General features: G+C 51.9%; 1 protein-coding gene across 1 annotated transcript in view; it reads left to right on the top strand.

Annotated features, from left to right (window-relative positions):
* The window catches only part of DAB2IP (DAB2 interacting protein), a gene marked incomplete at both ends in the record, with an annotated part of 204802 nt that overhangs the window by 147058 nt on the left and 40009 nt on the right, over positions 1–17735 (top strand). Inside the window, one exon of the mRNA XM_082009096.1 lies at positions 13911–14064. Coding sequence (XP_081865222.1) covers positions 13911–14064 — 154 coding nt within the window. The remainder of the gene's footprint in view (positions 1–13910; positions 14065–17735) is intronic.

The following is a 17735-nucleotide window of genomic DNA, read 5'->3' on the forward strand; positions in this document are numbered from 1 at the left end:
ATGCAGCTATGATACTTGGCAGTTTAAAAAATGAGCTGGAGAACTGATGCAGCACATCCCAGTATTGCAAAGTTTAATTCCTGGTCAGAGAGTCTGGAACAGTAAGAGCCAGCCTGGCCAGACAGGGTCAGGGATCCCAGCAGGGTTGCTGGGGATGACCGGGCTCGGTGCGGAGCGGTACCACACACTGCTCCGGGACAAGCAAACAGCTCATCCCTGGAAATGGGTTATCAGTGTGAGTCAGAAGAGAGATATGAGACCAGTAAAAAACGGTGAGGTGATCTTTAAAAATATCTTTCCTTTTTCTACCTGTGGGGGGGGGGGGTAGATGGGGACTGCAGTCAGGATTCGCAAGCTTTCCAGTGCCGATGGCTTTTCCCGAGGTCCCGTTCTGTCAGGCATTGCTGCACGGATTCCGCAGACAGACATGTCTTACTACTCCGGGATTTGGTGATGTTTTTAGTATGGCTGTGGCTGTTCGTGGAGGTACTGTGGTTCCTGTGTCAGTATTACAGATTTCTGTTGGGAGCTGGCTGTGGAGAGCACTCCAGAAGGGAACGCCGCAGGCTCATAGCTACCTCCAGCATCTCTGCCTGCGAGACCGGCCCGGGGACAGTGCCCACGGGCTGGGAGCACCCACTTGGGCGCTGGCTCTGCCTTCAGCGTTACTTAGTGCTTTCTGATTTCCCCTTACCTTGCCAGCGTACGCTCAGATGCTGTGTACAAGAGTGCAGAAATATTCTGTTCTTCCAAGGGCTTCTGTCTCCTGTAACTTGCCAGAGGCAGGGGAGAGCAGGGGATAGTGCGTGCGCTCCCTGGGACGGATTGCCTCAAGTCACAGCTCTGAAAGCCGTGGAAAAATCACTGACTTCATCAGTGTGAATGTCTCATTCCATCTGAAAAGAAGGTTCCCATGAGAAGGATGTGCTTTATATCCCTAAAGGACACTAAAATCTATCTGGCTAGAAGGCAGATAGCAATTGGAAGAAATTAGCTTTATATCCTGGTGCCATCTCTGGATAAAATACACACAAACAAAACAAACTTTAAGATGCTTTGAGCTTTTCTTCTTTTCTTTTTTTTTAAAGAAGAGTTCAGCAGCAGCAAAAGAACATTTTCCTAACTTTATTCTGATGATAAACTTTTCATTGATTGGATGTTGGTTTTTAAAAACATCATTTTGTTTAGGAACATTCAGCCCGTGAAGTCAGCTATTACCTACTAAAGTGAAGCTATTATATATGCCAATACTGTTAGACAGAAGGACAAATCAAAATAAAACGTAGTTTAGATGCTAAAACATGTATTTGTGTTTGTCAGGCTCAAAGTCACATGCCATTGGTACCTCTGTGTAGTTTAAATTTGAAATTCAAAACTGGACTCCTGCAAATGCTTCTTGGCTCAAATTGTCATTGAATGTTAAGTAGTGTCTCTGAAGCGAGACTAATAGCACAAAATGAGATTGAATGTTTGCAGGAATGGGACCTCACAAAAACGTTTATAAAATTCTGCTGCTAATAGGAGTGTTACATTTTAAATAAAACCTCCAGAAAAGATGAGTATGCCTCTCAGTAAAGACGGGTTTCCTGTTGATCGGGATTACATTCCTAGAGGAAACTCTAATGCTTGTTCAAGAAAGCAGAAAAGTGAAGCTAATTACAAGCAGAAAGAGAAATTGGCTGGTCCAGGTCCACTGTCTAGTCGCTATGAAATATGGAGTAAAAGGCAGCATTAGTCAGAGGTTAAATATTCCTTCAGTGTAAATACTATTTGATACAGTGCCCGATTTTTCAGAAGTGCTAGATGTCAATTCTGCTACGTTGCTGCCGCTCGGCTTTGGTGAACGTCAAGCACATTTTAATAAAGCAGGTGAAGAGATCTTTTAATAATCTCTCAGTTTAATCTGGCCATTGTTCCTGTAGTCTGCAAGGCCTGGGCAAATTTTGTGCCCTTCAGCTTCAGATTACCTTTTTGCTGAAGCTGAACTAAAGGAGAAAGTAAACAACCACAAATGCAGTCAAGGTTACGGGCTGTTCAGCTGCAGCTCTTGAGCGCTCGGAGACTACTGTGCGAATGTGCGGTTTGATGGAGCAACATTGGGAGCCCTCGTTGATTTAACGGTACCTGCAGTGAAACCTGTATGTTGCTTGATGGTGCCATAGGTTGTAGAACATCCGTTAACGAGTTTTTCAGAAGAGCCTCATAATAATGACTATGCCCACCCTGACGCTTAAGCAGCAACCCAGTAACAGCCAGCCAGTTGTGCAGTCACCTGTCTTTTAATGTTAATTACGCTGAAATACCGGATTGCTCGAACTTTCTAAAATAAGTGCTTCTTAGGACATTGACGGGCATTTTGACTTTAGCTGTAAATTTGGAATAAATCTGGGTAATCACAGTCTCTTCCACTTCTAACTCTTCAAGGTTATTGGGGAATTTGTTTTTTTCCCAGTGATAAACAGTGTGGTCATAAAGCACTGGCTTCACAGTCAATAAAAAGTGAGAGATACCTGGGTTTAATAGCTCAGAAAGGTAAACACAGCAGGAGTTTGGAAAGGTCGCTGCCCAGAGGGCTGGAGACAAAGCTGTGTCTGACCACCCTTCCCTGTCCAGCTGAGGAAACAGAATAAGCCAGGCCTGGCTGGGACCAAAGGAGAAAAAGTGACCCAAGAAAGGAGGACTACAAATAATACAAATAATTATCACTGAGCCTAACGGTGAATGGAAGACTTACTCTAATAACCCACTGAAGGGACTATTTTACCTGCCCTCTGATGAAGCACAGTGACTTTCCTTTCACAAAGGACATTTTAAACGGTGAGTCGGGTGGGTGCTGGGATCCCGTAACAGGAGGTGCAAACGTGAGGAAGGGGTAGTGGTCACCTCCAGGGCCCCGGGGAGGACGGCGGCGTTGGCAATGATGACAACAGCTCTGACCGTCTTGTACACTGGCGTATCGACCTCCAAACGGAGCCGCCTGTGGGGAGAACAACAGTCTGCCAGGAATCACCACCTTGTGCAGATGGGGAATGAGGTACAGGCTTGCTTTAAGGAAGGGATAAACCCTGGCTTGGAATAAAATCAGGTGAGACTTTGACATACCGACTTCTTTTTGGTGGTAGTAACTCTCACTGCGGCAGTATTTAAACATTGAGTCAACGGAGTGTGGTTTCTTCGCTGCCTGGCACTCCCTGGGGAGGGGGAAAGAGCAGTCCCCGAGGCCCCGCTCTGCAAAGTTTTAGCTTCTGTACCTCCTGAGCTACACATGGATGTTCAGTCCAGAGGCGATGGGGCAGGGGGAATGAGTGACCCGTGCATTACAGACCTGAGGCCCCAAGGAGTTTGCGTGTTTTAGACGCCAACCCAGGTACAGCGTGATCCATGGGGCAGCCCGCGGGGGCAGGGGCATGGCAGCGCGTTACCTTTGGGAAACACATTTGTCATTTGCGGAGGTGAGCGTGTGAAGAATGAATGTGCAGCAGGACAGAGCACCCAGGGGCTCCAAGTTCATACGTTACTTCATCTCCTGGTGCCCGGCTCGTCTGCCAGTCCTACACAGACAGACCGTCTGGAATTTCGGGTTTGGGACAGGCGAAGTTCAGGTGGGCAGTTCCCAGCAAACAGAGCTCTTTCACTGGGTCTCGCTGGTCATCTTCCTTGTTGTCTGGGAGCAGCAGTGGAGCTCTGCTGCGTCCCTGCGTCAGCTGGAGCTGCCACAGTTCCCAGCACATCTGGCTTCCTGCTGGAACGCAGGCCAAAAGCACATGCTTTTTGGGTTCAGTACTTCCTTCCAGATTGTCCTAATAATGTGCCTGAACGTGCAACAGAAAATATTCCAGTGCTGGGCTGCAGAGAGAACCTGGACTCGCTCTTCTCCTGCTGCCTTCGGTCTGCTCCGCTCTCCATGCTCTGCAAGTGCGAGGGCTCGTTCCAAAGTTCAGGTTCTGCTTTTTCGTGCCTTGCCAGAAAGATAAAAGGGTTGGTAAAACTGTAACTTGACCTTAAACGTTTCGCCGCAGCAAGGGAGATAAGGTGCTAAAGGAAATACGGAGAGCAAAGCACTGATGGCTGAGGGAGAGGGGACCCCACAAGGCAAGGGCTCCCCGTTGAGGACCCAAGCGCGCTCACTCGGGGGCTGCTGGTGAGCCTGGCTCAGAGGCGGGAATGATTGTGGATTGCTGACCGGGATTTCAGTCTGGCATGCACCGTATTTTCACTCTGCTGCACAAAGGACCCCTGTGCTGCTGCTGCTGCAGATGTGAGAACGAAAAGATTGACTGAAGCTGCCTGTTATTATTTTTGGCTACTCCAGCAATGTATCAAAAACCTGACGCTGGGTTGATGCTGGTGCCCTACTTTATAGAAGCCCTGAAAAGCAGATCGAGGACAGCGAGCTTGTCTCTCTGCATGGCATCTGCCAGCAAAGGGTGAGAAAACTTCAAACCGCTGGCGGGGGAAACGGGGGGAGGCAAAATGGAGGCAAAATGTGCTAAATCCAAAGTACTGTTTGCAGACTGCAAGGGGAGAGGATCTGCGTGTGCTCTACTAAGGAGGCAAGGTGGGAGGTGCACTGACTGGGGCGTTGTGCTGCCAGCATGGCTGGTGAGCTGCTGCGCTGTCCCCAGGCGCGGTGGGGACCGGTTTACCCTGGAAGGAAGACAAGGACCCCACTGGCCTTAGGTAACAGATGGTGCTCTTTATTATAATGCTGCCAGTCCTTCACATTTTCTGGATCCTTTGGAGGTGAGGGAGGGTCGTGCCCACCTCTCTGGCTGAGGAGAGGCTCTAAGTGAGGATGTGCAGGGAGTTAAGCGTCGGAGCTAGGCAGAGAACCTATGAATTTTGGCTCGTTTGTCAGCGCCGCGCACGGTGGTGCTGGCTGGTGGGATGGTCCGTCTGGGAATCTGGCTTGCGAGTGACTGGAGGAAGCAAGACTTGTGCCTGCCTTGGGCAGCACCTGCCGGTCTCCCACTCCGAGACCTGCTTCCTTTCCCTCTGGTGTGGGGAAACCCTGAGTACTCTTTTTAATCAGGGATATTTACTCTTACTCTCGTTTTCCCCTCCAATGCTGACCAGCGTTTGCAGCCCAGGTGCCTGCTTTCTCCCCTGATCCGGAGCAGCCTTGCATGAGCTGGAGGATTTATGATTTACTGCAGACATGGACAGTAGCCTTTGAAAAGTGGAAGAGGAAGCAGCCATAAATAACAGGCAGGGGACAGTGCCATGCGGTGGTTTTTCATTTACTAGATAGTCCTACTTTGTTCTTGATGAGTAATGGAGGCATTTGAATACGCCACGATGACAGCAGCAGTCTGGCTCCGCGAACGTGTCGGCGTGGGCCGGAGGATGGTGGCAGTCAGGACAGCGGGACCACGCTGTGCAGCCTTCCCCTCTGTTCTCCACTGCCTGGCGTCCTCCCCTCGCACTTACCTGCTGCCCTGGGCGCCGTGGTTCGTGAGCCTGCACTTGGACAGCCCCGAGCGGCGCCGGGCAGCCGGCCGTGAGCCCACCCGAGCCGCGCCGAGCGCCGGCTGCCGCCGGGTTCTCATGCGGGCCCGCTCCGCGCGTGAGGGGCGGCGGGGTGCGGACCATGGCGCACGCAGGTGCGGCTGGCTGCTGCTGCAGACGCTACTCCTTACTGTGGATTGCGCTGCTGCAAAGGTCAGTGACTCGGCTTTCCGAAACGGGAAAGGAATGCGGTGTGCGTCCGAGGGCAAGGACGCCCGAGCGGGCGGCCTGAGGGCGGGCAGGCGCCTGCCCGCCTTCCCCCCGCCGCGGGACTGCCGGCCTGCGGGACGGCTCCGAGCCGCCCGGGGGAAGGGGTCGGGGCAGAAGTGCTCTCGCGCAGGTTTTTTTTTGCAAAAATAAAAGCTCCTGGAGAAGCGGGTTTTCCCGAGGTTTATCGCAGCAAAATGAGAGCGGCGAACGGACCCGGGACAGGCTGCCTTTGGGTGAGAGGCTCGGCCAGCGGGGCGGGCTGCCAGCGCCCAGCGGGGCTGCGCGGAGGGGCGGGCGGCCGCGGCCCCGCGGGGCGGCAGGGCACGGCTGCTGGGCGGCAGGAGGGCCGGGCGGGGCCCCGCCGGCGTCCGGGGAAGTGCGGGCTCCGCCCGCAGCCGAGCCCGGCCTTCGCGCCGCAACTCCGCGGCCGCTGCCGGGGCTGCGGGCGGGGAGCGCGGAGCGGGGGCGGCGGGCCCGGGGCGCTCTGCCCAGCTACAGCGCAGCCAATCCGGCGGCCCCGGCAGCGGCGGGAGCGGCTGCCCGCGTGGGGCGGGGCGGCGGCGGCGGCGGCGGCGGCGGGGCCGGCCCGGGGCGGCGGGGCCCGGGGGGTGGCCCGCCCGCGGCCGGCGGAGCGCGGCATGGCCGAGGCGGAGCGGCGGGAGCCGGGCCCTGCGGGTGAGTGCGTGTCTACGTGGGTGCGCGTGTCCGGGGGCCGGCGGGGCTCCGCGTCCCCGGGCGGGCCGAGGCGGCGGGCAGGGAGCGGAGCGGGGCCGGGCGCGCAGGAGGCCGCTGCGGCTGTTGGCCACCCGCCGCCGGGCGACTCCGGGCGGCCGCTCGCTCTCGGCCCGGGTTTTTTATTTTTAGCAGCGCTCGGTCCGTGGTTCTGCGTGTGAAGATTTTGTTCTCATCATTATTTATTAAAACATCGCCGCTGCCTCAGGCAGCCGCCCGCGGCCGGGCTCCGGAGCCAGGGCCGTGGTGTGGGAGATGGGGCTTGCGACTTCAGTTTCCTTGTGTTTGATCCAGGAGGGTCCATCCCGCCTTGCTTTTTTTCTTGTCCAGATTGCGCCTCTACACTTACCTTTATCAAAATTGCAGTGATAAAAATCAAAACCTTTATCCCCACCCTCCTCCCACCGTGGAAACTTGTGCGTCCCCGATGCAGCTGGGGAGCACCCCGTGTTTCAGTGGCGGCAGGATCCGGGGGGCAGTGGGTCAGTGCTCAGCAGCCTCATGACCTCGCTCTGCTTGGGCCTTCTTGGAGGTTCCCCAGCTGGTTTTTGGGGCTCTGCAATCCCTACTCGCTCCAGACTGGTGCTGTGGGAATGACTAGTTCTCAGGGCTGTACTATGGTTCGAACTCCAGAGAGTGGTGGATGTCTGCCTGCTGTTTGCATCAGATGTGCACAGATACAGCACTGTTAACGTGTGCCGGTTTAGACTGATGAGATGAGAGAAGGTAATTTTTTAACATGAAGTGTCAATTTCTGTTAAAAGCAAGATGGCGGTGCCATTCCCCCCCCCCCGGGGACAGAACAAGAAGTTGCTTCCTTAGCTTCTTTACAACATATTTTGTTATTGAAACTCAAGTAATACTTCTGATCACCTTTTCTTTCTTGCTCTTGAGGCATTTTGCTTGCTTTTTCAGTTTCTCTCATCTTGCATGTTACAAATCCAGTCGGCGTCCTTGCTGGTTATACTGTGCTGGACCTGCAGGTTGTCACTGACAAACTTTGCAGTGGCAGGTTGTTAAACAAATATCCACGCTCAGGTGAATGTCATTAGTTAAAATCATCCTTCAGGTTTGCTCTGGCAAAAACAAGATTTGGAATCTGGTATGAGCTGACAAAGTCCTTTTGAATGTAATTAATTCTGCTGCCGGTTAAAACTGAGAACAGTCTAAAAACAAGGGCAGACATTAATAAGTTTAATTACATGTCCTTTGTGTTGCTGAGCAAAGGTGTTGCGTTAGTGAGGGTAACATGTGACACCAGCTTCCCATCACCGGTGTGCTGAGCGATGCTTCCTGGCACCCTGCCGCCCGGAGAGCCCCAAAGGCTGCAGAGCACACACCTCTGCTTGAGCCCACCATGGCACTGCCAGAAGGCTGTGGGAGAAAGTTCAGGTTAGCAGAACACACGAGAAGGATATGCTGCACGCTGAGGCTTCATCCGTGCATCCTGTCCTACAGGGAAAAAAAACATTCTCTCATCTTCTGGAAGCGTGCAAGTTCTCTTGTGCTGTTGTTCTTGGTTATTCCCATAACATCCCTTTCGTATTTATTTGTTAAATTGAAGCAGGATGAGACATAGGGGAGGAATGGATGAGAACTCCCAGCGGTGGTCAGGAGGTTAGCGGGAAGTCAGCACCAGGCAGGGGGGTCATGTTGGCAATGCCGATGAGGCAAGGAGGGGGCTCGGGGGAGACCTGCTGTGTAGCAGAGCCTGGTTTGTATCTATCTGCTGCGGGAAGAAGTGCAGCCATCGGACCAGTTTGGGCTCTGCAGAGAGCGTAGTCCCAGTTGGTAACCAGCAGCGGCGAGGCTCCGAGCCTCGGGTGGGACAGCCCGCACGCAGCAGAGCTCCCTGGTGCCGCGCTTTGCTGCGGAGGATGGCGTGTGGTCTGCTCCCATCTGCGACTGCTAAAATCCTTCTCCCATCTGATGTTGCAAATCAATTTGGTGGAGTTGTCCACTTTGTTCTCAGTCATAACAAAACCTAATCCCCAGGCTGGAGACAGATTTAAATTCTGTCTACGCTGCACGTGGATCTCACGGTCTGTTCTGCTGCATTTGTGCATGTAGGACCCCCTGCAGCAGACGTGTGCTGGTGAGAGGGTAAGGACTGCCCTAAAGACCTTCTTCCCAGTTGGTTGGAGAAAAAAACCTGTCAGCCCTTGAAAAGCTGTATGCAGGGAATGTTTCCTGACCAGGATACATGTTGCAGAGTGAAACCTGTAATTTAGGAGATCAGATCCCTCTGACAGTGGGGAGGCATTCACGTTGCAAAGGCTGACTCTGCAGCAGGTGTTAATGGGACATCTTCAGCTTAGTGCCTGGACTTCCTTCAAAATTCCACGATCTGCTTGTGCTCTCAGAGTGGAACAGTAGAAGATTTAAGAAAGGCTCTTCATTTTTTTTCCCCATGTTTCAGTGTTAGATTTTGTGTCTGCTCCATCCCTCTGCAGCTACCCAGGCAGGTTCCCTGCTTGCTTCTGTCTCTCAAAAATATCAGGAAAATTTTCATCATAAAACCACAGAAGCAGCAACAGCTGGGTGGTTTCAGGCAGGTGAGGTTCTGAAATGAAAACCGATGGGGTTGCCCCTTTGAGGGCTTGTCTTTGCAAGAAAGCTGTTCCGGAATAAGAGCGTATGAGTCTAACACACAAGACCTATTCCAGAATAATTCTGTGTAGACAAGCTCTAATTTTTTTCCTTCCTTGTAGCCTCGGCAGTGTATCTTTGTTCTTAAAAGAACATCGAGCCTGGACTCCCGGGCAGTCCCTTCAGTCATTCTGCGGAGCTGCTGCGTGCGTGGTGCCACTGCTGCAGATGGATGGTTGCTGCCTCCATTGCTCAAAATCCAGCCCTGAAGTCTGATGAGGAGAGATTGAATTGTCCCTCTGTGCTTGTTTCTCCACGTCCATGTCTTCACTGCAGTCCGCAAGGTCCTGGTTAGGTTAGGTGTGCTGTCACAGCCTGGTAATACTTGACGCCCCTAATTCTGGCCGCCTATGGAGGAAGCAGGCAGAGGGGGATTGCATCCCTTCACATGGTAATGTTTTATGACTTCTATTATTTAGGAGAACAATCCTCTCTCATTGCTCTTGGGCAGTAAACCTCTTTCTTTAATAACCAGAAACTGGCTGCCTCTCCGTAGGACTCCTCAGGTCAGTGCCAGTAGCAGTAATGTTACTTCTCTTTAGAACTGATGTGGTTTTTTATGAGCTCAGCCCACCCCCCCCACCCCACCCCCTTCATTTCAGCTGAACTTCAGGCAAGTAGAAAGGGATTAAAATAAGGCCCATGGCAAAAGGAACTGAATGGGCTGTTTGGAAAGAGGGTTTCTTGCTATGAGATGTCTCTGGGCAGCTGGCTAGTCCCACCATATTAAAACAAAGGTGTAGGAACTGAATTTCATCAGCTCACGTAAGCCGTGACGGGACCTGGAATACACAGCGAGTTACTGCAGCAAGAGATTGGATGGCCCCACAGGCAGCGTTCTGAAAAGTGATGGTAGAGAGATGAATTTGAACAAAGTACCTCTGTCATCTTGGAAGTGTATGTATGCAGTAGGCAAATGATGTTCCAGGTGAGTTTGCCTGCTAGGGTGTTGGATGGCCAAGGAGGAGCACGAGTTCGCAGGCATTCTGGTATCTCGGTCCCCGTGGATGCTGCGCTCTGCCCATGTTGGGTGGAAGCAGGCAGAGCTGAGCATCCACCTCCCGCTTATATCACTGCTTCTCCCTCAGGAGCAGTGATGTATCGTTACAGTCCCTTGGGGACATCGGGTTGTTTGGGTCTCCTGATAGAAACGTTCCTGCCTCCCTGGGAGGAAATCCTGGCTGCGGGGGGTGACTCTCGGGGCAGAGCTGGAGGGAGTCGAGCTGAGTCCCCCGCAGCAGGAGCACAGCCGCACCGGCGCCTGGTGCCCCGTTTCAGGCTGAGTCCAGCCGTCACGTTGTGTGCTTAATATTTCTGCCCTTCTTCATCAGCAAACGGATTCGTTGGGTGATCTTTTAGCATGTGCCAGCCCTTGCCCAGTGAAGCTCTCCAGGTCTTTTATGGCCTGATGTACAAGACAGAGACGTTACTGCTCTGAAGACATCACTGTAACATGCACACGGCAGGTTTATGTTCTCCCTGCCCAGACGGAGGGAAGGCTTTTGGAAGAAGGACGACAGAGTGGTCCTTTTGGTAAGAAGAATGCCCTCACCCTCCGAGTCAGGGAAGCAGCTTATGGCCTTAGCAGGACCTTTTTTCTTACTGTTAATACAAAGGGAAGTCTGTGGGAGCTGTGACAGGGACTTGCAAACATCTTGCAGTAAATGGACTCCCGCCGCAAATGTCATGTTACTTACCAAAGGACACGAGAAATGCGCTCTCCTCTAGAACAGGCTATTAAAATGACAGGACCGCGTGTCCTTAGGAGACTGATGGTGTATAGCCCTTCTCGCACGCCGAGGCATTTGCAGGCCCCCGGACTGTGCCGGGCTGCTGTGGGTTAAGTGCTGTAGCATCAGGACCGGCTCCGGGGTGCTGGGGAGGGGATGGGGCCAGTCGCCTGGGAGGTTCTGCACAGGCAGCCCTCATCCTGCTCTGCCAGGGCTGCCTCTGGCAGAGAGAGATCTCATCCTTCCGCTGAGATTTCAAATGAGAGTCTCTAATTAATGACATCTCCCCACTTAGCTCTTGATACACAGGCAGATGCTGGGCCTTTTAGGGCTGGTTTGAGACCTGCAGCACTCCCTCCATACAGTGCAGCATCTGGTGAAAAATGTCTCTGTTACTGACCTGCGTTGGATCTGGTTGGCTGTTCCGGAGTAAAAGATGTTGTGGGAGTGGGTCCTGCCAAAGCAAGAACCTGACTAATAACTCCTGCCCAAGAAAAGTCCCGTTAGTTTTAGGATTCCCAGAGGCATACGGCGGAGTATGGGTGGATATAAATACGCATTTGCTGAATCTGGTGAGAACACAGTATGTCCTGAGAAACTCCCCCTTGGTAATTCTTCGTATTGCACATCTGCATTCCCATCCATGGCCTTGCAGCTGCAGTAGTTGTAAATGAAAAATAGACTTGTTTTGTTTTAATTTTAACAAAAATTCTTGGGCCAGCGTAAAACAGTCCAGCTCAGTGATGTAGACGTGTGCGTTACAGTGTGCAATTCCTGAGTTGTAGGTTTAGAGTATCAGTATTTATATTTGTCCAAACAAGAATGCACGCCTCAGCTTGGTTACTTACCTTTTCTGATTTCATCTGTAAAATATGGAAATAAGATTTACCATAAATGCCTTTAGTCCAGGCTTATCAGGGCTTGGTGAGCAGTCTGTGTTGTCAGTTCTTGAGCCGCTGGATATTAGTTCTGCGCTCAGCATCCAGAGGTAACTTGATCTGTCTGTATTACAGTTAATTTACAGTATCATTCAGAGGAAAAGGATACGGACCCTTTTCTGTGAAAAGAGTGTAAAATTGCCACAAAGTACTGGGAAACAACTGTCCTCAGTTCCTAAAGATCAATTTATTCACCATAGAGATACGGGGTGAGCGGGCATTTTAGAGAATCGCTAATGGGATAGAGAGCCTTTTGCTTCAAAGCCACCCCTTCTGATCCAGCACAGGGCTGTGCTAGCCCAGGGCTTTTAACATTTGAGGGCTGATGGTTGTCCTCAGAGAAGAAGGTTGTGGTGGTATAGTCTGTTCTTCTGCAGGCGCCCTAACAGGTACCTCCTCAGCTGGTCCTGGCCGTCAGCCTCCGTAGGGCAGGGACGCGTCTGCAGCCCGCGCTCTCGCGTAGCCCTGGGGCAGCGTGTCCCGGGCCGGCTGGCCCGCCGTGCCGCTGGGCAGGAGGGCCGGCCTGCGGCTTTCCGCGCTGCCCATTTAGCGTGCTCAGCTGGAGCACCCCGCTGCGGGCTGATCCGTTATCACCTGGGGGTTCGTCAATGGCATGAAATGTTAATGGCAAATCTAGAGAAGCACCTGTTTACCTTCTGCTGCTGTTTATCTTAGATTCTCCTTTGGCTGTTTCTAGATTCAGCCTGGCGTGTGATTCAGTGGAAGCTATGAATTTTGCATGCACTGTTGACATTTCTGTGTTTTGGTCAGCTTTATTCTAGGGAATGACAAAACTCAACACACACACACAAAGCAATCTGAGAGTATACTGGGAGCATTGTTGTTTTCGTTCATAAAAGACCATGCTGAGAGTATCTCAAACTCCCCTTATTTCTGTCCTTCTGTGCCTCTGAAGAAGGCGTCGTACCCTCTTGTAGACAGAGGGGCACGTGGTCTCTTTGGAAGACCCTGAAGTGCTTGCCAGAGGTTTTAAAGGTCAGAGTTACTGGGATCAGAGCTTTTGTGAGCTGGCTGGCGTAGGAGCATTTTACATGGTGCAGGCTATAGAGAAGGCTTCTGCTCCCTTTGCTCTCAAGTTATTTTTTCCCTTGCCACTTTATGGTTTTGCTGTGTTTTCCCTGGGAATATCTAGCTAGCTATCTTTTTTGTTTCCCCCTTGAGCTTTCTGGTTTTGCTTTAAGAGTTACAGCACCGTTGACTGTATTGGCTGTCTCGAAAATGGCGTGCTGCTTGCTGTCTGTGGGCTCCCTGCTGCTAAATGCTGCCAGTGGGACTCCGGAGCATTTAGATCAATCGATAGGGCTATCGTGGCCTTATTTTCCACACTGTCCCCGTCCCGGGATGTGTGTAACAGCTGGAGAGAGCACACGAGCCCTGGGGTTATTGGTCACAGAGTGCGGGTCCACACGCCGGCTCCTCCTGGTGCGGGGGTGCGCGTTTTGGTGGGGGAGAAGGGTACCTGCGCACAGGGGCCTGGCGTCTGCCCTGGCAGGGCCAGCGGCTCCCCGGGCACGCGCTGTACGCGCTGAGCGAGCGCGGGGCTGGGGGTTGAGAAGGACGTGTCGTTAATTCCTCCCCATCTGCAGGTCAGTTCCTTCTCTTGGGAGGGGCTGGGCGCCGCAAAACAGCGCGGCATGAAGTAGGACGCTGATGAGAGCTCCCAGGCGCGTGCAGAGCCAGTCCTGCGCCGGCCGCCGGAGCTCAGCGCCGGGTGCTGCAGACCCGGCTGCGGTACTGAGGAGTGCAGTAGTTCGTGCGGGCGCCGGCCGGCCTCCCGGATCCGCTCCTCCTGCAGCGCACCTGGGAGGCCTCGCGCGGCAGGTGTGATGGCCGGTTAAAGACGTACTGGGCTGTGCAGAGACCCGCAGTCTACAAACCTCTCGTCATGTAGTCCTGAGTGCGTCAGTTTGGAAAAAATGTTTTTGCTGAACATACAGCCTGTAATGGAACCTGCTCACCAAATTATAAATGGGACGACGCAGCAGTCCCTGCTATTCTGGGCCCTCGGTTATCTCATGGCAAAAAACTCCCAGGAATATTCTGCAGTTGTTGCTAACAGATGGACTAAATAATTTCTCTGGGAAGGAAAGCATCCACTGATACCATTACATTTTTCCTCTAGATCCCATCTAATGCCGAGGCTGAAAGAATCGCGCTCCCACGAGTCTTTGCTCAGTCCCAGTAGTGCTGTTGAGGCTCTGGATCTCAGTATGGAGGAAGAAGTGGTCATCAAGCCAGTCCACAGCAGCATCCTGGGACAAGACTATTGCTTTGAGGTAAGGAGCCTTTCTGTCTGTCCCGGGGCTGACTGGGGAGCCAGCTGTGGGCTTGCATCTCGGGCTCTGGCTGTTACAAAACGTTTCTGCTCTGAATTGCTACACAGAGAACATTTCATAGGCAGAAAATTACTCCCATCTTTCCAAGGAGGATCATATCCACAAAATCAGAGCAGTGAGCTCTTTGCCTTGTAACCGTTGTCGCAGCAGAGCTCGCTGCTGGCACAGGTGCTGGACTACTTAAGGCTGTGTATTAGCAGAGCATAAATCTGTAGTTTATGTTCATACAGGTATCGGAAAGTGCTAATCTCTACTCACGGTTCACAAAGACATTATGTACGGTCACAAAGATAGCCTACTGTTGTCAGTGGGACTCTGTCTAGAAAACTGAAGGTTCACTTGTTTGAGTAAATAGGAAAATCTATTTCAGGGTTTTTTAACATCTCTTATGGCATGTGGTTAGGTCTGTAGTAGCAGGAGGTGGTAGGACATATACAAACCAGTCGTAGTTGAATAATTCAGTGTAGTATGTCTTGGGAATCATTTGCCCTGCATCATGGATGGCAAAGTATTATTGCTTATGGCAGTGGCTGAATACAGAACTGGGAAATGGTTTTCTTACAGTAATAAGGCGGTCAATACTTCTGTGAAGAGAAGGCAACCCATTTGTATTCGGATATAGAAGAGCAGATAGCCCATATATCCATGGGTGGATCGTACTGTAGGGGATGATGGGACTGCAGGCTTCTCCTGGATGGGCAGAGCTAGGTGAAGACAGCCTTGGCAGTGTCTCTCAGACTGGAGAGAGAAAGATTTTTTTTCTTTATTGCAATTAGCACACTTGGAAAGAAATGAATTAAAAGATCCATTTCTTAAAATACAAGTAGGTAACACAAAAACAGTCTTACAAAAAATAGCCCCAAACATAAACTCTGAAGTGGGCTGAGGTATAAATTTTTCCAGTGCTGTTCATTCTCTGTAGAATTGAGCAAGTGTGGCAGGTCAGGAGGAGAACAGTTTTGTAAATTATATGGCCTCTATTACATTCCACTCAAGAAAGATAAAATGAAGCTAGATGGAAAATAGATGTGACATCCATAATATAAGAGTTGTTTACCAATTCTGTTCAACGCATAAGAGCAGGGGAAGGGATATGAACAGTACTTGTAGAAAGTTGACTGAGAGGGAAATTACACAAGTCATGCACTTGTAAGGAGGAAGACAATTTTATTTTTAAGTGAGTTGGATAAAGAAGAGTCATACAGAAAAAAAGAACATGTTAATTGCTGCTCTGCAAATCCTGCAGAGGAAAGGAAGAATGCCAGAAAACAAAAGGGACATTGATTTGTAACTGACGGTTACTCATCAACAAGCTCCAGCAGGAAGGACTGAGGTGAGCGCTAAATGGCGTATTGTGTTCATGCGCTGGTCTTGTATCTCCAGAGAGCCTCCTTCAAATTCAGAGTGAGGTCAGCACTGAAACGAGTTTGCAGATCTCCCAGGATCCCTGGTGGGTAGCAGGCAGTGACCACAATCCGTCGTGCACTTAGGTACAACTGATGGAAGCAAAGGGTTAGCATTGCCTTCGGGCAGCGCAGGGCTGGAGGGGTGAGCCTGGGCCATGCCTCGCGCCCGGGCAGAGGGGCAGTGTGTGCTGGGGCAGGCTGGGCAGTTGCTGCTGGCCCCTCCGGACCCGTGCGTGCATTGGCACGGGCAACTTTATTACACAGTTCTCCGAGTCAGGCAATAGTGAAAGCTGAGCTACAAAACCACACAAACATCTTCTCCTCCTCAGTGCGTGAACGTTGCCTTCAGCTACTGCTGTGTCCTGGGGGTCCCATCAGTGGCCTGTGATCCTGTGTCCTTCAGCATTGCTTTATCTGAAAGTACAGATGAGACTTGGCAAAGGCTGCTGCCGCCTTGCAGTGGAAGCTCAGCGAAGAGCAGTAAAACCTGTAGCGATTCCTGTGGCCTGGAACTGGGAAAGCTCTGGTTGAAGCCTGCATGAGGCTGAAAGGAAGAGTGAAGCTGATGCCAGGAGGTGGGAACACTGAAGAGTGAGAAGCTCAAGCTGATGTCCTGGAAAAGGAGCCCTGACTAAGAAATGTCAAGTGAGAGGTTACTGCCAGAGTCACGGAGACAAAGGGAACCAAGACATTTTCTGCACGGTGGATTGCGAAGGTGCTGTGGGTTGGTAGTGGTGCCTTGTCGCTGCACTTGGAGGCTACTGTGGATCTGTTCTCTAGGGAGATCGGTCAGGAACAGCCAAGTTTGCCATCTCAAATTGAGAAGCAAAGTGTTGCTGATGTTGGGCAGTGCCAGCCTTACACTGTTCCTAACTGCCGTCTCCTTGTGGTGGGGTGGTCGGGGAGTGGGCAGTGCGTAGGAAGCTGCTTCCATCACCAGCTGGCTGGTGTCTGTTCTCATTTGGGATGTTGGTGCTCAGTTGGCTGGGCTGGCTCCGCGTGCTCTTTGGGGTCCCTCACCAACAACAGCGTGCAGCAGCTTTTCCAGAAGCTGGTTGCGGCCCAGGCTGCCCAGCACGGGCAGTGCGAGGTACGGCAGGTACACAGGTCCTCCTCCACCGAGCTGCAGCAGCCGCCTCGTGGCTCGGAGAACAAGGCGGCAGCATTTGACATGGCTGCGGATGGAGTCGTGCCGAAGAGGGCAGGTTCAGAGAGAGAACTGGCAGCGCACCCAAATGGAGACAAAAGCGAGAGGTGCCAAAGCCATCTGCAATGGAAAAAAACCAAGTGGCTCGTTTGGAGGGAGCTGGCTGTATGAAGGTACAGTGCAATCGTTTCTCTCCTTTAGCTCGACTGACATGCATTAAGATGTGCCGTAGCTGTCTGCTCAGCTCTGCCCCTCGGCTGCGCTCTGCCGGGGGTAAGGAGAGTCAGCAGTAATGCAGTGCTTTCTCAAATGCTGCATTTGGCTTTTTCTGCTTATTTAGTTCCATGAAACTTGCTTTCTTCTGACTTGCTGAGGACTTGGCCGTCACTATTTACCTGTTTTCTTCATTGATTTTTTTTTTTTAAAAAGTTGCTCAACATCATCTTCTCTCTCCCTACAAGACCTCCCAGTCAGCACAATCATCTAGTGCCACTGCATATGCTCTGTGTGCTAAATGTACAATAGGCACCTTAGCCCAGTAAAGGAGACTTGGAGTCCAGACTCCCAGAGCCTATTCCTGGCTTTGCTATTTGTGGGGTCTTGGTGACTTGGGCCAGGCAGGGGAGTGAGGACCGAAGGGCTCTGATACTGTCTTGGCAGACCAGAGTCTTGTCCTGTTGCACAGCTTGTGTCTGGGCTCTTGCAGGACATAGCTGGGGATGCAGAGCAGGAGAAAGAAAAACCGTAGTTGCTCTGATACAACTAAAACCGTGTCGCCTCATCCTGGCCTTGCCTGAGCAAGGGGGAATTTAGTGGAGCTAAATTTAGCTCCACTAAATTTAGACCAGCTGTGCAAATGTTCGCCGTTGCTCACGTGGCCCCACAGACGCCCTGAGCAGCCGTCACAGGTCTGCGGGGCTGGCCCAGGCAGCGCCGGTTTGCCCGTCTGCACTTGGTCATGGTGGTGTTTACCGGCTTGAGCCCGAACTTTCCCTCATAAAATCTTTTGAACACTTTGAGGGAAGCAGCTTCAGTAACTCAGTTACCATCTTCTGTTG

The sequence above is a fragment of the Phaethon aethereus genome (assembly GCF_964289735.1).
Source record: "Phaethon aethereus genome assembly, chromosome: 20".
NCBI classification, from domain to species: Eukaryota; Metazoa; Chordata; class Aves; order Phaethontiformes; family Phaethontidae; genus Phaethon; species Phaethon aethereus.